This window comes from Rhodnius prolixus, unplaced genomic scaffold, assembly GCF_049639745.1.
Source record: "Rhodnius prolixus isolate KJV_2025 unplaced genomic scaffold, Rpr scaffold_1, whole genome shotgun sequence".
Classification (NCBI taxonomy): Eukaryota; Metazoa; Arthropoda; class Insecta; order Hemiptera; family Reduviidae; genus Rhodnius; species Rhodnius prolixus.
The window spans coordinates 61,434,053-61,453,507 of NW_027411581.1; the positions used below are offsets into that span (position 1 = coordinate 61,434,053).

At 29.3% G+C, this 19,455-nt stretch overlaps 3 protein-coding genes across 12 annotated transcripts in view; 2 read left to right on the forward strand and 1 right to left on the reverse strand.

Moving 5' to 3' along the window:
- LOC141450811 (E3 ubiquitin-protein ligase RNF144A) overlaps positions 1-4,670 on the forward strand; it is a 146,774-nt gene extending 142,104 nt beyond the window's left edge. For all 6 annotated transcript variants that reach the window (XM_074121647.1, XM_074121645.1, XM_074121654.1 and 3 more), the window contains one exon: positions 322-4,670. In XM_074121647.1, coding sequence (XP_073977748.1) covers positions 322-657 — 336 coding nt within the window. In that variant the 3' untranslated portion in view covers positions 658-4,670. The remainder of the gene's footprint in view (positions 1-321) is intronic.
- A 3,563-nt stretch (positions 4,671-8,233) lies between these two features.
- Positions 8,234-16,387, reverse strand: Uev1A (Ubiquitin-conjugating enzyme variant 1A). Of its 2 annotated transcripts, XM_074121869.1 has the most exons (6): positions 16,143-16,387; positions 14,964-15,106; positions 13,947-14,072; positions 12,715-12,844; positions 8,952-9,028; positions 8,234-8,446 (listed from the first exon to the last, which is right to left on the reverse strand). In XM_074121869.1, the coding sequence occupies exons 1-5, from the start codon at positions 16,165-16,167 to the stop codon at positions 8,991-8,993; spliced, it is 462 nt and encodes a 153-aa protein (XP_073977970.1). In that variant the 5' UTR covers positions 16,168-16,387; the 3' UTR covers positions 8,234-8,446; positions 8,952-8,990. The 2 variants fall into 2 exon arrangements, with proteins under 2 accessions (XP_073977970.1, XP_073977979.1); XM_074121878.1 differs by lacking the exons at positions 8,234-8,446; positions 8,952-9,028 and having other exon boundaries at positions 12,704-12,844.
- A 75-nt stretch (positions 16,388-16,462) lies between these two features.
- mRpL30 (mitochondrial ribosomal protein L30) lies at positions 16,463-18,971 on the forward strand. Of its 4 annotated transcripts, none has more exons than XM_074121830.1 (4): positions 16,463-16,730; positions 16,998-17,105; positions 17,190-17,319; positions 18,649-18,971. In XM_074121830.1, exons 2-4 carry the CDS (start codon positions 17,044-17,046, stop codon positions 18,928-18,930), a joined length of 474 nt encoding a protein of 157 aa, XP_073977931.1. In that variant the 5' UTR covers positions 16,463-16,730; positions 16,998-17,043; the 3' UTR covers positions 18,931-18,971. The 4 variants fall into 4 exon arrangements, with proteins under 4 accessions (XP_073977931.1, XP_073977921.1, XP_073977903.1 ...); XM_074121820.1 differs by having other exon boundaries at positions 16,466-16,730; positions 16,909-17,105; XM_074121802.1 differs by having other exon boundaries at positions 16,467-16,730; positions 16,948-17,105.
- Positions 18,972-19,455: the final 484 nt, after the last annotated feature.

The following is a 19,455-nucleotide window of genomic DNA, read 5'->3' on the forward strand; positions in this document are numbered from 1 at the left end:
GCTTGCTCAATTTTATGGTCATTGACTGTTGAACAATCAAATTATTCATTTTTGCTAGATTAATAAAAGATAGATTACAGATAGATAAAAAATTCTGTGATTTCAGTACAAAGAAAGCGGATATTTTCAAATAATTTCTTATCTAGGCTTCATTGCGTACTCTTAACATGTCTCATCTCTAATTTATAATTTAATTGTTGTGTTCCAGTCACGCTGGAATTTATTTCATTTAAATAATTTACAATTTATTAATTGATTTGTCGATTAAATCTGTTTTTTCTCGTTATTAATGATTATTATATAAGTATATTTTTTTTGTAGGATGACTTTCTCCTACGTCACTATGATAAAGGCCCGTGCAAGAATAAACTAGGTCATTCACGAGCATCTGTTATATGGCATCGTACCCAAGTAATTGGAATATTTGCGGGATTCGGTATCTTACTGCTTGTCGCATCGCCATTGCTGTTACTAGCAGCACCCTGTATAGTCTGTTGTAAATGTCGCGTGTGTACTGGAGGCGGTCCTCGTCTTGAACCGGATGAAACTGAACAAGATTTGGCTGCCGCGGTAGATGAAGAGGAGGAAGAAGAAGAAGAAGAAGGAGGAGGAGGAGGAGGAGAAGGAAGAAGCCGTGATGCCGAAAGTCCTTCGTAACAAATTTATTGTAAACTTGGTGTTTTCTCTTTCCTCAATGTGAGAGCGTAAGATAGTTTTGACGTTTTGACTAAGGATTTACTTTCTTCTTTTTTTTTTTATTGTGAATGTCAATCCCAAATTTGAAAAAAGTTTCAAAATATTTGATCCATCTTTTAAATTTTTTGTTGCTATGACAACGTTCTTCCATAAATACGAGTACTACTCCTTGATGTGGAATTTGTTTCGGCCTCGGTTTTTGTAATGTGCAGGAAATGAACTGGTTTATACCCAACGTTTTAGCAGTATTAGAAGTAATGTCCATTAGCATTACTTTTAAAGTTAGAAAGTACTGCAAAAAAAAAAAAAATCGTGTTAAGCTCTAAATGAAAGGTGGCACACTTAAAATGAGAAGTACTATAATATATTTTTTATTGCAATACTTCATCTAGTAAATTTGAGCATTACCCAAGGTAGTAACTTATCAAATATTGTAGATAAAATAAAAACTTCTATCACTTGGTTGTAATAAAGTAATAGTGTTAACAGTAAACATAATAAGTGATAATCCGTCCAAATATTTATTTCATCTACTTATTTTCTTCGTTTCTTTTTGAATAAACGTCCAAAAAATACTTAAAAAATGATAGTACTTTGTTGTTGATAATTGAGAAGATGTAGCAGTTATTAGACAACACAAAGAACTATTTTAAGGTAGTTAATTTCAATGAAAACTACAAGAAAAGATGTACTCAATTTTCTCAAAAAAAAAAAAAAAAAAAATACACAAAGTACATTTTTCATTTAATTAAATGAAGTTATCCTTTTTTAAACTCCAAGAGAATTATTTCGTTTAAGTAATTTCATTTCAGTTGGTCTTTTATTTCATCTCTTAAGTAAACTTTATTCAGTTAAGAAAAAATCGAGAAAAAATTGATTATCATTGTGAAAGCTTTTTCTTTTTTAAGCACAATCTTTAAAGAAGAAGAAAAAAAAAAGCCTTTAAAAAATATTTGATAAATGTTGGACAATAAACATGAAAAGTTACAAAAAGAAAAGAAAATAGATTATATTCTGTAAGTTTTTAACATTCTAAGATTTAAATATTAGATTTGTAACTTCAAATGAATTTATATTTTAAATGAAAGCAGACACTTTGTTGTTTGGAAGAGACTATTAATATTTGATTTTAAAATTCATATTCTCAATATTTTTGTCATCTTTGAAGAATTACAGTAAATATTAAATCTTCAATTAGTTGGAGTAAATAGAACAATATACATATCTTAGGGGGCCATAGGAATAGGAATCAGTTTTGTTAGTATCATTTAATTATAAAAAATTGAGTAAAAGGGTCCAAGTTACTCCAAAAATTTATTAATCTCCCCCTACGACAAATTTAAAAAAACAATTATTGTAACTTCTGTCAAAATTCTACTAATTGTGTACAATATATTTGATGTCTGTGGTTATTATTACCATCTAGGAACGTCAAAATTTAGTTTTTGGTTTACAGTAAAATTACTTGGATATGTATCAGGGTTCTTTTTGATGATTGACAAAATATGGATTTTATGCAGTAGACTTATCAACAATACAAACAATTATACAAATAAATTTTAAATTTGTAAATTCAAATTATTGTCCCAATACTCATTTTTTGTGGGGCTCTTAGCGTCTCTTTTACTGCTCTTTTATATTATTATTATTTATTAAATAACGAGTATTTGAAAAAAGATATAAGTTCATGGCTTAGTGTCGGACATTTCAGTTCTGCTTAAACGAGTTTCGGGAATAAAAATTTTTTCTTCAAAGACTATTACATAAGTACAGACGACAATCAACTGGCGTTAAAACCCTCTGCTTAGCACTGTAATCTTACACCATCTCTTTCACTCTAATCTCTGTACGTGATCTTCTGCTATTCCAGATGTTCAGATGTCTTGCATCATTCACAATCATTATTTGAAGCTAAGAGTTTCTACTTTATCTCCTGGATATAATATTTTCCACCTTTATTCCCTCTTTCAGACGATATTTATATGTGTGAAGTTATTTTTCTTGCTCTGGCTTTTATTAATGGGAAAAAAGGTGTATTTCTTTAGTATCCAAGAAATATCGATACAAAATGATTTCATGCTATATCAATTGTTCCTTATGGTAACTCTTGCCCCATAATACACATTTGACGGGCATATATCTACTTGAAATTTTATTGTGTAAATCCAAAGAATAGTAATAAAATCTATTTTACAATTTCTGTCTCTAATTCGTGTTGACTGGCAGATATTTGACCATTCAAATCATTTTTGGGAAGTAATGGCTTGCAAATTGCTGAAAGATACTTATTTTTTTAACTGCTTGGTACTAATATTGTCATTTAGACTGGATATTCCAAAGGAGCCTAATGAATGCTAAGCAGTGATAACAAAAGATTTTAGGATTGAAATTAATACAGAAATTTTATGATGGTTAAAACAAAATATAATGCACAAAGTGTTTGTATTCATTTCAATTAGATTCATTTTAGTATCGTTTATATTCTAATACTCACGCTTTATCAGCGACAGTTTTCATCAATTATAAAATTATAATAATCTGCTGTCGGATTTAAAAGTAAATTAAAAGCAAAACTGTAAATTTATTACATTTATTTGTATATAACTATAATGATGGTAAATATTATTAAATAATATTATTTAAAAAAAAATGTGTGTATATATAAATATAAAAATAAACAAAACATTTTTTAAAAAAAGTTCTGCTATGGCTGTGAAGAGATTATCATGAAATGTATTGTAATATTTCTTTTATCATTTTGTTTTAGCTGAAAATCTTTTTAAGTTTTATTATTTTTAAATTTTAGTTAGAAATTTCTTTTTTATAATTGCACTAATTAAATCAGTTTATTTTCAATATTTAAAATGTTTTCCGCATTTTTATTCTACTTAGTAGCAAAGTGTTTCTTTTACCTGGTTTTTAACAACAAAAAAATTTAGAGAAGAAGAAAAAAATGGGCGGAACCTTTTTGAGATAATAATAAAAGTAAATTAAAAGAAAAAAAGTTGTTAAACTATGATGATCAGTTTATTTTTTTAAAAAAAATATTAAGATATTAAAAAGTGATATGTTAAATCAAAAAATGAGTGTTGATTGAGTAGTTCTTTCTATTGTAATAATACATTCTTTGTTTTGTTTTAGTTAACGAACAAGATTTCTAAACCATCTTACAAATCTTATTTAAGTCCCTTTTATCTTACATTTCTCATTATAACTTTTGTTTTTAATGTCAAGTTTCACTAGAACAAATAAGTCATTAGACTAAAACTTAAATAGATATAGAAATAAATATTTGTAAAGTATATATATAGATTTTTTATATACATATGTAAAAGTATGAAAAAGATATTTTCACCCCAGGCGCATATTTAATATTGCTTTAATATAATATTTACATATCCTTGTGAAACAAAACTTGAATCACTTGTGGTTGCCTCCCGGGAGTATTGTCGCCCCATGCATCCACATACCAAACGACCTAATAATTCCACTAAAACATTTAATATCTTAAAAGTCATTGTGTTTATAATACGGCATAAATATAATATGTGACGGCCGTTAATAACTAAAGTGGATCGTTTATTTCAATGATAGCACTAATTAATATACATAACAAAACCAAAACAAAAAGAATGGCGAAAAAAATCGGTTAGTAACCATACATGCCTGTGACAACTCAAATCACAGTACTTGCTGTCAGATAATTTTGCTTTCGGCATTTTTACATATTTCTACTTGTATCGGCAGTTTAATAAGTTTCATGATATTTATTACCGCCTTGTTTCTTAATATCGCCCCATTTTTTTGCTTTTACAATTAGCGTCCGATAGCACCTTTTTTTTTTCTGTCAAACTTACTGGATCACTAAAAAAAGTTATATAAGATTAATAATGTGAAAATAAAGCCTGTTAATAATAAGCTTCTTGTATGTATTGCTTGGTTTTGTAGTTGTTTAAAAAAAAAAAAAAAAACAACAGCATCCAATTCAGAGAAAGAAGCAGTGCACCTCTTGCACTTTACATACAAAAGCCCCTTATACTTGCTCAGTGATCGGTGAAATCTCTTTAGCTGCATTGCACATGGAAAAGGAGTTGTTGTTTTTCCAAGTGATGTTTTTTAAATCCACGAAAATTAAAAACAGAACGCGGAACTTCTGTTCCGCTATTATCGCATCGTCTGAATTTGATCGCCACGTAGAACCATTAAGAGAAGTAACTGGTTTCATCAAGGAAAGAAATAGCTGATTACAAGTTTATTTTTTTATTTCAAATCACCGTGCCAATGCATACTTCTACTCTATCGCCACAGTCGGCTAAGTTTATTCGTTATTCATTAATGATGATTTCATCTTATTTATTAGAAAATTAATTCACCTAGTTTGCGTCTTGTGACTAAAAGACAATCTCTAACATCTATGGAATGAAAAGGATGAAAAGAAACTATGAATAACTGAAGGAATCCAACAAATTTCGTGTTTCGCTCGACATTTTTAAACAAGAATATTGTTTAAAGCTAAATTGAAATAAAGTTAGATGATGGGTTTATATTCTTTATTAACAAAAATAAAAAACTTCTAAATTTTAAAGCCTCTTTAAATATGTATTTCCAGTTTAAAAGTCACATTTAGCTTTAAAAATAAAATACATTTAAAGTAAATAAATATTAGGAAATTTCCTCCTTTCTCTGAAACTTTTTTAATATTCAACTTTGTAATCCTTTTTTTTTTTTTAAAAAAAAAAAATCCAATTTTAAACTTAATTTATAAAGTACTTAAAAAGAAATTAATAAATAAATTTTTACTCTTCTATTTGCTTATAATAAACTTGAATAATAAGAAATAATAGACAAATTGTAATAAGTGTAAACATAATTAGTAAACATTCGCCAGTTCCATATCTATTGGAAATTTGTTTGCCTGACATAATTATTAAAAAATTTTGTATGTGTTAATATGTAAATATATTAGTATTCTAATAATTGAAAAATTATTTAAAGTAAATTTTCAGATGCAATATATTTTCAATTCCAGTGGATGTGTTTTTAACTCTTTTTATTTTTCTATTGGATTGAAGTGAATGTTATTTGTCAAGTGGAAGATATATATACATTATGTTTTTAGAGTGTAATTAAATTTAAGAATTAAGTGCGATTTTTTTTTTTTTTTTTAATGAATATTATTTTAATATTATTTCAGTTTTGCTACCCTAAAAAAAAGATTATGTTGGTTTTAGGATGGTATTTCTTTTTTATAAAACGAATTGTATTAAATTTATTCTATTTTTATCTTCTTTTGAAAATAATTTATAAAATATTTCTTTTTATTGGTCACTCAAAAATAAATATTGTTTGTTGAGTAATAAATTCTATTTATAAAATTTTTGTTTTATCTATTATATAAGAAATCCTTATTTTTTAAAGTAAAATCCTCCTCAATATCTTGGTATTTTTAGGCACCTAAATACAATAAAAACCACAGACTTTACAACAAACTAAGTTCAACGACAACCTACTCATTCCCTGTTTAATGTTACCCGAAATAATTTAGTTCCTCCCTAGTATAAATAGCATCAGGTAGACCTTGGGTTTCTATTTTCCTTAGGAACAACGACTAAACCGAACGAAAAATGTATGCTAAAAATGTTATATACACAGAATTTACCATATTGAAGTAGCAAAAGTATGATTCTATCGTACAAAAAAAAAGCGAACAAACAAAGCGTGGTCCAATTCTCCACTTTTTCGAAAAAAAAAAGGCTGCATTTTATAATTGTTTAAAGCTTTATGTTTTTTCCCATAAAAATGTTTTTAACTCCTAAGAGGATAGAGCTCTAACTCCTAAGGGTACGTTCACAACGGAGCTGTGAGCATAGATGATAGCGGAGATGATAGCAGTGATGCATCAGCGCTTATAGAATAACCTAGTACATTCTTATGTGAGCGTGCACAACGAAGCTTCGACTAGTGACTCATACTCGCTGGTATAAACGAGCATAGATGATAGAATTGAATTTTTCATTTTTCTGCTAGCTGAACTCCAGTATCGGAGCTTCAAAATGGACGTCGAAAAATTATTTAGTGCTGTCTTTACTCATTATTTTTGGTTATTATTTTATTATTTACTTTTAAACAATATTTTGTTTTTTAAATCGTGCTTACATTTATTTTTATGTGTATTTATTTGTTTTTCCTCAATATAACCTTACCTCAGAGTTATCACTAGTTTTTCTTCTATAGTTATAGGATTTCCATGACAATTTTTCCTACGTTTTCTTAATTTTGACCTTATTTTTTCTAAAATTTAGTCAAATGTGGTTGGACCCATCCTCACATATTCAAAAAAACGATATGGATAATTACGAAGTTCCTTATATAAATAGTGAAATTCGCCCAAAGTACTTCGTTTTTTTATTTATGGTATGTACATGATATTTTCTACATCTTTTTTTTTTAAAATATACCATTTGGTTGCTGGTGAACATAAAAACTCTTCTTCACTACTCGACATGTTGCATGTATCACAGCTCCGTTGTGCACACTAATCAGCGATTATATTTTACTCTATCAGTTATCATCTCTGCTATCATCTATACTCACAGCTCCGTTGTGAACGTACCCTAAGAGGATAGAGCAAATTAAAATAAACCAAACCATAACAACTTAATTTTTTTTTTTTTTTTTTTAAGATGTTTTGTAGCTCCAGCTTTTTAGCGAAATATATTTTAACTAATGTATTCAGGCCCTGAAGAAGACAATATATTTGTCGAAACGTTGGCAAAAAGACGAGTTTGTATTTTTCGCCAATCTTGAATCCTTAAGTTCAACAATTTACGGTCATGAAACCTATATATTCATTTTAACTGTGTTAGTTGTATCCGTTGAATGAATTTATATATTGTAGGAACCAGCAATACTTTTATTTATGACTATTAAAATCTGATGCACACCGAGTCTTTTTCTTAGTCTCCTCCTCGTTTCGACAAATAATTTGATGATCACTATCTGTTCATATTTATAAGTGGAGGCATTATGGTATTCCTCTTAACATTTTTTTTTTTCAATTTTTGTTTTTGGCGAGATATTGTGTTTCCTGCTTCTTTAAATGATCTTCCCGGACTCATAATCTCTAATATTGAACTGCCGTGTAAAAAAATAAGAAGCATAATCCAAATGAATAGACTTTTAAGAGAGTTAGGTTAAGTTTTCATGACTGTTTTAAAATAATAAACCCATAGTTTTACTATTGCAAAAATTATACTGGACTCACTTCTTCATAAATTTATTTAGCGTATTCATAATTTTTATTTTTTTTTTTTTTGAATTTCGTCAGGTAATAGAGAATTGTGCAGGATTATGAAGAGATTTAACCTAGCATTTCGCACATTCTTGTTATTGTAGATTGTATTTTAACAGGGCGGTACTACCAAAATGGGGAAGAAACGCAAGCAATCCAAAATGTACATTGTTATATACTATATATTATATTTTCAAAGCACATGTTATTTCCAAAAATCTGGGAAATAAAAATAAATAAAACAACTTTTATATTTTACAGAACTGAATTTCTTTATTATCGATAAACATACTTAAATTAAATGAACAAAAAAAATGTAGTAACGGAAGCGGCTTTTTAATGAAATCCAACAATATTATATAAAACAATGTGATGATTTCATTTTTTGTTTTTTTTTTGTTTAATAATATAAATCTGCACTTAGTTTTCCCAGATAATCAGGCTACTGGCAGAGAGTGCCTAACAAAACAAAAAATCTTAAATGAACATGTAAGTACTGAGCGAGGTTCAAAATAATAAGTTTAAAAAAAATTAATTTCGTATGCTTTGTATGCGTGCAAGAAAAAAATGCCTTAAACAAAAATACCTGCAAAACTCAAGATTATAAAAAAAAAAATTAATATTTTAAAAAAGAAATTTAGTATAGGTAATTTAATAAAAGCCAATCATGAATAGAAGATTCAAAGTCCTCTTTTCAAATTAAAATTAAAAAAAAGACTAAAAGGGAATATTGTTTTAAATATAATTTTTGGACCACTTTTCTCAACTCAAGCAGGTGAATGAAGCGAATTTTCGGTTTCAACCAGAAGTTTAATCAGAAAAATTGAGCAAACATTTCTAAAATAAAGATTAGGTAAATAAAATAATCAACACACGTCCGCATATAAAGCATAATAATAAACAAACAAAAATTAAGAAAAAGTAAAGTGAAGATGAAAGAAAACAAAAAGAAAAGGAATTGTACCTTATTTATTACAACGAAATTGAGACGAGGAAATTATTTTCATTTGATCTTCCGGGCGTCTTTTTCAGGAAAAGTGCCTACGGAAAAACAGAAGAAAAGAAAAAAAAATATCAACCTAAATTGTTTCACCATATTATTATTAGTTACTTGAGTATAATTACATGGATTTGTTTATATTATTTGTTCAATAAATCAGTGTACACATTCTTATAATTACAAGTCTCTCTCGTAATAGCCAGCGATTTTAAATCATGATGCTATGATTTCTTCGCAAAAAAAAAAAAAAAAATTATAGAAAAACTATTTTCACAAATTTTAATGATAATGAATTAAATTCGCGCAATAAGCTGTTTACCAAGCCGAAAGAAAAAAACTAGAAGAGGACTGTAGTACATTCCTAGCAGTGTTTTATTTTATTGTATTTTTTTGTTTAAACTGCCTAAATTTTACAAATTCTTTTTTTTTCTAACAAATTAAAAGAAAAAAGTTTTTAATCTAAAAGAATGTAATGTCTTTCAAAATATATATACAGGGTGTTCAGTTTAAGACGGCTCAAATGCACTTCATGCTTAAACGGTTGTTCTGAGCGAAAAATGGTAGAGGAAAAATTTGTTGTCCGTCACCTCTAGTTTCAGAATATGTGACTTGATTTTAGATTCCTGCCCGCATACGCGGCTGACGCGCGACCAAAAGTGGAGGGTTCGCAGTTGACCCCCATTTTCATGTACACAGTTTTAAAGAGTTTAAAAAGTAATAAAAGAAATCGGAAACCGCAATTCGATATTTTCAAAATTAAAGGTGCTAGGTCATTTCAAAATCTGGTATTTATTAATCCTAGTTCAATTTTTTTAACTTGTTATCAAAGAGAAAGAAGAGCACGCGATAGGTCATTTTTATGTATTTTTTCATCCCCTTTCTACTAAAAATATTGCCAAGGCCGTAAAGCTAGTATTTTTCTTAATATCGGGAAATAAGTCGTTTTCTGAGTGATTTTTCTAAGAAAAATCAAATGTTAAGAGCTTTAGGTGTTCTCAAGCATACACAAAATGGCTAAAAATTAATTTTACATCTGTTCCAAACAAGAAGGTTTAATAATTATTTGGTAATTTTGGGAGAGTTGCGTTTAATTACCAAAAACATTGGAAACCTCCTGCCACATATTTGAGAGATCAATATCTTTCATGAAAAGGATCAAATTTATTCCTTAATTTATCAAATAATGCACCTTTGCAGCTTTCGCAGCATGAACTGTGTCTTGAAAGGTGCCTCCTCAGACTCGCAAGCCAGGTTAGCCAGGAGGTTATCAACTGCTCTCTGTATCTGAAGAGGCACCTTTGAAGGCACAGTACATGCTTCACAAGTTGAGTAAAGTGCATTATTTGGTAAATTAAGGAATAAATTTGATCCTTTACATGAAAGATATTGATCACTTAAATATGTGGCAGGAGGTTTCCAATTCTTTTGGTAATTAAACGCAACTCTCCCAAAATTACCAAATAATTATTAAACCTTCTTGTTTGTAACAGATGTAAAATTATTTTTTAGTCATTTTGGGTATGTTTGAGAACAACTAAAGCTCTTAACATTTGATTTTTCTTAGAAAAATCACTCGGAAAATGACTTATTTCCCGATATTAAGAAAAATACTAGCTTTACGGCCTTGGCCCTTCTTTCTCTTTGATAACAAGTTAAAAAAATTGAAATATGATTAAAAATACCAGATTTTGAAATGGCCTAGCACCTTTAATTTTGAAAATATCGAATTGCGGTTTCCGGTTTCTTTCATTACTTTTTATACTCTTTAAAACTGTGTGTATGAAAATGGGGGTCAACTGCGAACCCTCACTTTTGGTCGCGCGTCAGCCGCGTATGCGGGCAGGAATCTAAAATCAAGTCACATATTCTGAAACTAGAGGTGACGGACAACAAATTTTTCCTCTACCATTTTTCGCTCAGAACAACCGTTTAAGTATGAAATGCATTTGAGCCGTCTTAAAATGAACACCCTGTATATTTTAGTCACAAATGAAGGTTACTAACTAAAACTTTTTCATATTGTCAATTAATATGCGATGAAATTTACTGCATTTCTTACAATTAACTTTTTACAACATTGTAGTGGCTCAATTTAAAGAAAAGCAAAAGAATGATTTTTTTTGTCTTCTTTTTTTTTTCTCTCTAAACAAGAATTTTGGACACCATCATATATTTTAAAATTTTATTTAATTTTGAAAAAAATCACGTCACAAGATCAAGAGCGTTAGTGATGATTCATTCATTTTCTTCATGAAATAATGTAAATCAATTTTCCTACTATTTTTATATTTTAGCTGTAGCATTTTTATGGCACAATAATTGTTTAAAAAAAGAAGTTTCTATTATCGGAACGTATGCATTTGTTATCTGAAGTTGTTAACAGTTTTCATTTTATTATAAAATCAGCCATGTCAATTCTAATAAGGGACAGCAATATTATAATTTTTTTTTTAAATTGTAAATCAATCCTTCAAAATTTATAAGAATCATCAAAATTACCTGCGTCAAAAGTTTGTTTATTTATTAATGTAATATAGTTTTACTAAACGATTCTGTTCATATTCGCTAAAAAAAAAAAAAAAAATCCTAATAAAAAATTACCAAACAAATAATCAATATCAATTCTAAATACCTTCAATTATTTACAAGTTGAAGTAACTATTTACAATATCTCAAATGTAGTGCCGCAAAGATTCAAATATGTTGGTAAGCAAGGTTATTTTCTATTTTACTTTATGGGGAGATGGACAAGTTAGTTGAAGATACTAACAATTTTGAATTAATTCTCAAGAAAGAGAGTTCCTATTCTAAAGAAAAAAAAAATGTATATATATCGACAGCTAGCTAGAATCTGTAGGGACATATTTCCTTCATTGAAGAGGTCTCGGTTTTGCCAATCTTTTAAAATAATAATAATAAAAAAAGAAAAAAAAATAATAATAAGCTGAATAATGTAAATTTAAACATCGTTTTGGTAATAGTTTTTCCAATTCTTAAACCTAATTTTTTTGAGGGCTTAGAACCAGTGCCCTATTACGGATTATTGGTGGCTAATTCGTAGAAATTATGACTTTATTTAAAAAAAAGAAAAAAAAAAAAAAAAGAAAAATTATATTTTCGTATAAGCAAGTGCTGCTGCACAATGACACTTAGTCTAGAAACAGGAAAATCGCATAAAGCCCGCTAAATTTTATTCGAGGGGCCTCCTTCTACAATAAGAGCCTGAAGAGCATCGCGTGACGGTAATTAGTTTAACTCTTAACCCCTTAATGCACAGTATTTTTGAAAAAAAAAAACGCTATATTTTATACGATTAAGTGTTATAGCTTGCAATCCCATGTAAATGAGAAATATCAATAAAACGATTGTTTTTCTTTGCTTTCACATTATTTTCAATTCTCGATTATATTCGAGTGTGAAAAATTATAGCAGCATAAAGTACAACGCCGCTCGAATTATCTCGAGTGTGCACGTTAAGGGGTTAATTAAATTTTTATCAGTTATTTTGTGGAAAGAAAGGGATGCGCAGTATAAATATAGATATTACTTATATGTTTCTAAATAATATATATAAGTATAATATATATATATATAATATATATAATATATAAGTATATATATATATATATATTATACTTATATATGTATGGATCTTTTTTTGTCTAAGAGGAAGATTAATGAAGAAAATATATTGAGGGTGTCAACTGATGGGTAGGTTAGAACGCACTTCCTTCTGGAGGTTGCGTTAGCTTCATGTTGTCTTTAAGTGTCATCAATCGGCGTAACTCCTGCAGTAACGACTTAATTGTGTAATCTCTTTGCCACCTCGCCAACAGAGGCACTGCTTTCTGATCAACCTAAACAAAAATGATATAATAAATTAAAACCTGGTCAGTATAATAATAGTTTCATTGTTATTTTTAGTAAGTATTAGCCTTATACAGATCCCTAAAATGGATAATGATAGTGAAGGTAGTGATATTATTCGACCACTCTCAAAAAGAAAGCGAGCAATGATAAGCGAGGATGAGGAGACTGGGTAGTGAATCTAACGATATTGTTTGCTCATTTCGGAAAAAATCTAGAATTTCAGTCGAAGAAGATGGAACTGTTTGGGTGTGGAAAAATGGACCAAATAACTAATAAAGTATGGCATTTCTCGAGAATTTCCGGTTTAGGGAAATCAACGCTTGAAGTTATGGGACAAAATGTTACACCGTTACCAAGTAGTCAATGCTATGTTGAAAGCATATTTTGCTTTTTTTTTCCAATGGGATGGGCTCACATTTTTGCTGATTAATTAATAGCGCAAGAGGTTAAAGTTAAATACCTAATTCCACTTTCTCAAAATAATAATAATAATAGCGATAAAAGTAGGAACATAAGTAACATATGCATTATTTAAACCAAACTCTACATTAAGAGTTTTCCCGAAACAGATCCGGCTCGTAAAAATATCTTAAGATAGCATGAAAGTGTTTTCAAAGTCTAGGATAAACATCTGGCAAATTTAGTTCGTAAGACTTCAGTCAAGGGAGATTGCTTAATATCGAAAAAGCAAATCGCCCTCTAAAAAAATGCAGTTAATGCATTTAGATTATTTAGTGGCCACGATTAGCTGCATGAAACATCTCCACTTCAGAATAGGTATCGCTTATTCACTCATATTCTGTTGGACATGAAAATTAATTTTAATAAATTCAATTTACACAATACAGCAGAGAGCGATATGGCAAAAAAAGAGAAAAGGTTCTGTGTAATCTAGAAGTTAGACTTGACTTTTAACATGCCAACATATCTCCAAGAGTATTTTGCCGCAAAATATTCACCAACCACTCAATAAATATAGAACGGTTAACAATTTAAGTTCAAAAAAAAAACTGCGCGATTATAGTTATGAGCACTGATCAGACTCCAATTGATTTGTTGCAATTGTTAAGTATAATTAGACTAACAAACCTGTCCTGTTGTGTTGTTGACACAGGTCATATTGATCCTTGATATAAATCTAGCTGAAGGGGCATCTTCTGGATACCTCTGACCACATTCTATCTTTAAACTGTACATTCGGTTTTCATAGGGAGTCTGCAAATATTCACATATACAAAATGTTTTACAGGAATGCATGAATTATAACAAAACGAAACAAAAGATCGCATTAATCAATCGACAGAGTATGAGGCGCTGAGAATAAGTAGTTTTCTAAGTGTCATGAAAAAGGATATTTTACATTAAGGTCTCGATAGGCTCCAACCTGAATTTATTCCCCATTTTTCACTATATTAAGACGGTGGGTTTAGGAACTTTAAGCTAACTTAAGTATCGTTAATTCTAGTTCCAACAGACTAACCTACTACGGTTATGATTAAAAAAAGGAAATTGTCTGCAAGTAACTATTTTTTTCATTTTTTACATTTTACGTCTGGTCATCATTGACCAAATTGTATCACTAACCCAACTAAGAAATATAATCGAAGCAAGAAACACTTGCTTAGAAATAAATAAAACTTATACGGATATCTGGGAATTGAATATGTTTCCAACAAAAAATATTTTCACAAAGTTTAAAAATGACAAAATTTTGTCTCATTTACCATTTTCTCATAGATTGTATAGGATGTACTTATTCATTACGCAGAAATCATCATTTAAAAAAACAGTAATAAGTATTACTGCCGTTAATGACCTTAGCGTTCGATGTGCGGAAAATATATTCCAATAAGAATTATTTAGCAAATTGAAAGTACAGCAATAAACTGCAGTTAGTAAACAGCCAAACTATCGCAAATTAACCAGATATTTGGCATTATTTGGGCCTAATTGTAGTCAGTTTGAAGGACCTGAGCTAGAATAGAACTAGATGAAATATTTAATATTTATTTATAGAAAACAATTATTTTACTTCGCAATCAATATTAAAAAAATATAGTTTTAATAACAAATTAAGCTTCAGGAAATGTGTTTTAAAATACTAACCCTAGGAGGTCCAATTATCATGCCTGTCCAATGTGTTAATGTCATATCATCATCATTTTCAAGGCCCCAAGAAATGGTACCATCTCCAACACCCCGCTGACCCTGTTCAAGCTCTTCTAAGAGTCGGAAATTGCGCGGTACCACTGCAACGACAAATTATAACGTAATTTAGTTATCAATTTGTATGAAATTCACAAAAAAACATTTCTGTTGCAATCAAAAAATTATAATAGTTATTACAAAATTATAATAAAATGTAAAAAAACATTAAAACAAGAAAAACATTAGTTCTGATGTAACTAATAATAAAATCGATATTCAATTCTTACGAGCCCTAATGTAAAGTAATAGTTTAATGCACTTAACTAATAATAGATATATGTTTTAACGGCTTTGAGAATAGATTTAAGAAAAGTTACTTTTTTTTTTTTAACTGCCGACTAACTAAGCGACAACTAACAACGAAATAGCGTAATGAAACACAGCAAGCGAAGCTCTATAAATTATTTCAGTAACAGGTCATAGAGGGTTAAGTTGATGTTACATTTAACATTACTTTAAGAAAACATTTCTCAACTTTGTTTCGTGTAATACAATTTTAAGTACTTTAATAATCAAATCATCCCTAATAAAATTTTTTTAAAAAAATGACAAGAGTACTTACAGAAGTCAATGAGTCATCAGCATCAGGTTATAAAATTTTATGTTTTTTTGAAGGGAAGAAGTAAAACTAAGATAAAGCAGAGTTATCTTTAATAGAGGGGTTTATACAAATCAAACTGCAACAACAGAAATATTCCATTTCGTTAAAATTCTTTTTCCGACTATTTCTCAAGACCGAAATTACATAGAAAAGAAGGTAATAAAAGAAAATATCAATTTCTAACAGAACTTGCTACTGGTGGAAATTTCCATAAAACTATAAGGAATGCATGATTGCAATTACGAAAAATTAATTTTCGAGTAATATTCTTTGAATGGTCATGGTACATCTATCATTATTAAGCCAGCAATGGTTATAGCTATGCTTTTATTTCGTGAGGATTTAAGCATTTTAAATACCCTCTGAGTTATCTATAAAATAGTACAAATAGCTCATACAACCCGTAGCAATGAAAAAAGAATAGTCTGAAAGATGAGAAGAGAAAAAATACATGTATATTAAAAACAGGTACCTACCTACACGTCCCGTAGGACTAGCCATGACACCGCCTTACACCTTACAACTCTCTCACTATGCTTCTTATCGTTTGTTTGTTATGGGAGACATATAAAACAAACGTAGAATTTATAATTATTAAATTGTTCGTCCTAGATTGAAATTATTAAAATAAAATCTAATAGTAGAGCATTTAATTCTAGGTACCGAAGGGTCACGAGAAACTAGACTTAATGTAGCACTGCCACCATGATTAGAACCTAGATGAGGATCCTTTTTCCAAATTTCTGCTCAAATTATAAAAAAAAAAATATTGATACGCACACAGCTCGGGAACAATTTTTTTGTCTTCCCTTGATTACGAGTCTATTTTTCTAATAAATATGAAGTAGATATTTTTTGATGAATCACTTATATTTACTCCACAGGGAAAAGAGAAAAAGGGGGACATTTAAGGCCTCTCGGACATGTTGAAATTCTTCAAAGAAAACCTCAAATTGTTCAAAAAAAGGGGGAATGATTATTTTATGAAGTTCAATAGTAAGGAATAAGAAAATTATTAAATGTTCAAATATAAATAAAATTGTGTTTAAAGAACAACATTAAAAGTAAGTATTGTTCATTAGCGCTTTGATTTATCGTAATAAATTAAACAATTCTAAAAAATACTTTCGTAAGGCTCCCAAAATAATACTTTTCAACAGTCTGAAAAAATAGGCAGTGCTGTACCGTGAACCTTCACTTGTACTGTAAATTAGTATATTGTATAATGCTCCTTATCCTTAGTAAAACATAAACAGACGGAAGGTAATGTGATGTTTTTAGCAGAGTCGGGCAGTTCCATACTTTAACAAAAGACTAGAAATGAATTTTAGGATAAAAAGTCTACTTCATAATTACTATGAACCTTGCTTAATAGTAATGAATAATTTGAAAAGCTGGACGGGAGGTATTCGATACCCTGGATTTAATTATTTTCCAAGGTAAAATAAAATAAATAAGTACCATTTTAATAAGCAAGAATTTTGAAAATTAATTTCTGAAATATTTTATGAACATTTTGTTAGGAGGCCTGAACAACAGAAGGACCCTCCATTGGAACCTACGAAACTTTTGATGGTTCAAAGAGTAAAACCCTTCAAGGGAAATGCTTATTGGCTAAAAAGGATTCTTTGTGAATTTAAACTTGACGAAAAAGTAAGTAATTTTTTGTTTGTTTGAAATCCAATTATTAAGTGATAATTTGTACATAGAATTCTAAAACCCAAGGAAAAAAGTGTGTATATATAGAGTACAGAATGTATAATTAGTCGGTTCTGTATATCTTTGCATCATTTTTATTATTTTCTTTCTTTGGTTTTTTCGCGGTTCCTTTTAAGATTCGCCACGTCAGAATTCTCCAAATCTTCTTGCCATTCCAATTATCAGCCTGCAAACTCGTATTCTGCAACAACCGATGTTCCTTCTCTATTCCTTCATTCAACCGACTTACTGCGCTTTTACCCATTGATTTGATGTCTCTGCTAATACACACGGATGTGTGTGTACACGGACATCTAAGAAATTAATAATATACACATATCTTTGAACAGATAATGCATGTGCAACTATTTCGGTTTAGTTAACTCTATAACAAATCCAAACACATTCATACACCGTCAATCAAAAAAGCTCATTGCTGCTTTGGATTGCATTGGGCTTCTCTCTCCTTAGTTTTCAGTAATTAATTAAATTTCTCCGGCCTTCTTGGAGGTATTAATTTCGCATTCTCAGGCCATTTTCGATTTCGTTATGGAACTGCTGGATTGACATTTTTTACTCTCTTTAGGAAAGTATTTATTTTATATTTATCCAATATAGCTACATGCTAATACAAACTAATGTTTAGTGTTTTTTAAAGAGTGAGATTTTGTAGTTCACTAAAATAAGTATCCTCAGAATTTGAATAACCTATATTCAGCAGGAGTCAGCTTTTCTCTGCTTGCGTAGAAAAATATCTTTCTGTAAACAAGAGTTTCTTTTCATAAAGAAGTATAAAAATCATTAAAAAAAATGCAAACTTTTGTAAACCCTATTTTTGAATGGAGGTAAATCCTTTCTTAGTTGGTGTAGCTTCGGATTTAGTATAGCAAGGATTTTTAACTTTGAGTTTATTTTTAAAGATTTTCCATTAGCTTGAACATTAACAATAATTTAGTAATAAAAAAACAAAATAAAATGTAAAAGATCTATTGTAGCTGACAGCCAATTTGAATGAAAACCCAATATATGTATCGCTTTATCATTGCTTGTTCTAGTCTGGTATGGAAATTCTACATGAGTTATTTTTCATCCTGGATATATTATTTGCCCGAATAAATACTGAAATGCAGTTGAGAGAGACTGAAGTGGTACTTTATTATTACAAATGAATGACAATTGTTCTGAACTGGATAACGCTTCCAACTAGAATACTCCCAGAAAATTCTAACGATAGAAAAATAGAGGGTATTTTTGAAATTTCTAATGCTTAAATATTTGTTTCAGGGTGGTGGACTGGCTATTGTAAAAAATATACCAGAGGTAAATTCGCGATTGTATAAAATCAAACATCTCATCAAAATCACCCCAATAAGGACGCCTGATGGGGTGCCAGATGATCCGTCAATGGGCTACCTTCGAGATGATGGAGTTTTTGTAGTCTCTAAAAAGTTGAAACCTGATTCTTTGCGCCTGAAATTAACGGAAGATTTTCAGACAGATCCTGTAAGATTGGATCCTGATACCATAAAGAAACAAGCAAGAGATAAGTGGTTGAACCCTTGGTAAAATGTAAATAGTAAAGTACAAATAAATAATAGCTATTTAAATGTTTAGTGTAATTTTCGTAGCTCGAATAATCATAACTAACCAATAAAATCTAATTTTATATTTTTAAAACAAACATTAAACCATTCGTGATGATTCCAGTTACAAAACTCAATCATGTGATTATATCATTTGCGAGTTTTATAAATATTGTATTTGGCTATATATTAGATTACATCGATTGTTTTCTTAAAACCAGATTGATGAAATTATCATCAATGACATGAGTTTTAGTAAACATAATCTTCTCTGCAATTTTTTATAAATTCTGCTTCCGTCGGTAAAACTCGCCATAGAAGTTTTTTTACATTATTTAATAAATCGTAGCTTATTATGTCTCAATTTTTTTAATTAACTATATAAAATCATCAATTTTCCAGAAAGTAATATCATAAATGGATGTTGTTATCGTCTCTTTGATAAGTTATTTTATATTTTCTGGTAACACGTTCTATTGGAGAAATTGGTTTCTTTACTTATCTAATC